At 37.6% G+C, this 1,177-nt stretch overlaps 1 protein-coding gene across 1 annotated transcript; it reads left to right on the top strand.

Moving 5' to 3' along the window:
* Positions 1-496: 496 nt before the first annotated feature.
* On the top strand, positions 497-886 carry TEOVI_000497100 (uncharacterized protein; the record flags this gene model as incomplete). The annotated part of the gene is made up of 1 exon (XM_067220371.1): positions 497-886. The coding sequence occupies one exon, from the start codon at positions 497-499 to the stop codon at positions 884-886; it is 390 nt and encodes a 129-aa protein (XP_067076472.1).
* Positions 887-1,177: the final 291 nt, after the last annotated feature.

Below are 1,177 nucleotides of genomic sequence, written 5' to 3'. Positions count from 1 at the left end.
ATATATATATATATATATTTATGTGCATTGATAATTGCACGCGTTGGGAGAAGGAAATGCGGGGCACGTGGTGGCAACGGCAAATGATTTCGCAAGGATTGACAGCAGATATTTGTGTAATGTCCCCCCCCCAAAAAAAAATAATAGTAATAAATAAATAACAAAAAACAGAAAGAAAAAAAGAACAACAACAAAAAGAAACAAAACCGGGTGTAGAAAAATGTACACACACAAAAAAAAAGAAAAGAGATTATGAATTAAAGGCGTGCAGGAAATTCTTTGTAAAGAACTTTTAGTTTCACTCTGCTCTCTTTTATCTCCTTACTGCTCTGAACACCATTATTTTTTATTTTTATTACTTCGTTTTCTTGCATCTACATAAGGGATCAGAAAAGGGAGGAAGGAAGGAAGGAAAAGAAAAAAGGAGACAAAAACCAAAGAAAGAACTCAAATAATTTTTTTTTAAAAAAAAAGAAGAAAGGAAGGAAGGAAGAAAATGCTTTCAAGACAATTAGTAACGAGGTGCGGCATGGGCATACGACCAGCACTTATCAACCAGGTTTCCATGGGATGTGGAGGTGTTTGCTTCACGGGTTTACGCTGTGAGAAACGCGGGGTTTCTCAAATTGCTGCCAACCTCGCAACTCACGCGCTTCAGGTGCCATCATGCTTTTCACTCAGCACACTTTTGTATTCACCATTGGGTACTGCCATGCTCATTGTGTTGGCATATAATATGGTGGTAGTTGGAACCAAACAAATGACATATATCATGGAAATTACAGGTAAGGATTATGTGCAGGATCAGCAACTGCATCAAATTATGAAGTATGGCATCCTGAGTTGCTTACTTCTTGCGATGGAGGTGCTTTTTGTGGAGGTGTGAAGTATAATATGAAGGTTATTATTCAGTATTAGTAAGGAAAAAGAAAAGAAAAATGTTGTAGGTATGAACTGAAACTAGGATGCAGAGAAGAAGAAGAAGGAGGGGAAGGGGGCAAAAGAAAAAAAAATAAAAATAAAAATAGAAACGCATCTGCACATGGCTCGGAATGGGGCACGAGCGTGTTAAGGTGAATTAAAACAAGTCTCAAGTAATGAAGCGAACCACTTATAGTGTCCCACGGTAGTGATATCTTTTGTAAGAGTATTTTATTGCGTACGATTCGTTCGCATC

This window comes from Trypanosoma equiperdum, assembly GCF_001457755.1.
Source record: "Trypanosoma equiperdum strain OVI genome assembly, contig: ctg_1136, whole genome shotgun sequence".
NCBI classification, from domain to species: Eukaryota; Euglenozoa; class Kinetoplastea; order Trypanosomatida; family Trypanosomatidae; genus Trypanosoma; species Trypanosoma equiperdum.
Note: the sequence above shows the minus strand (reverse complement) of the source record. Positions and strands in the feature narration are given on the sequence as shown.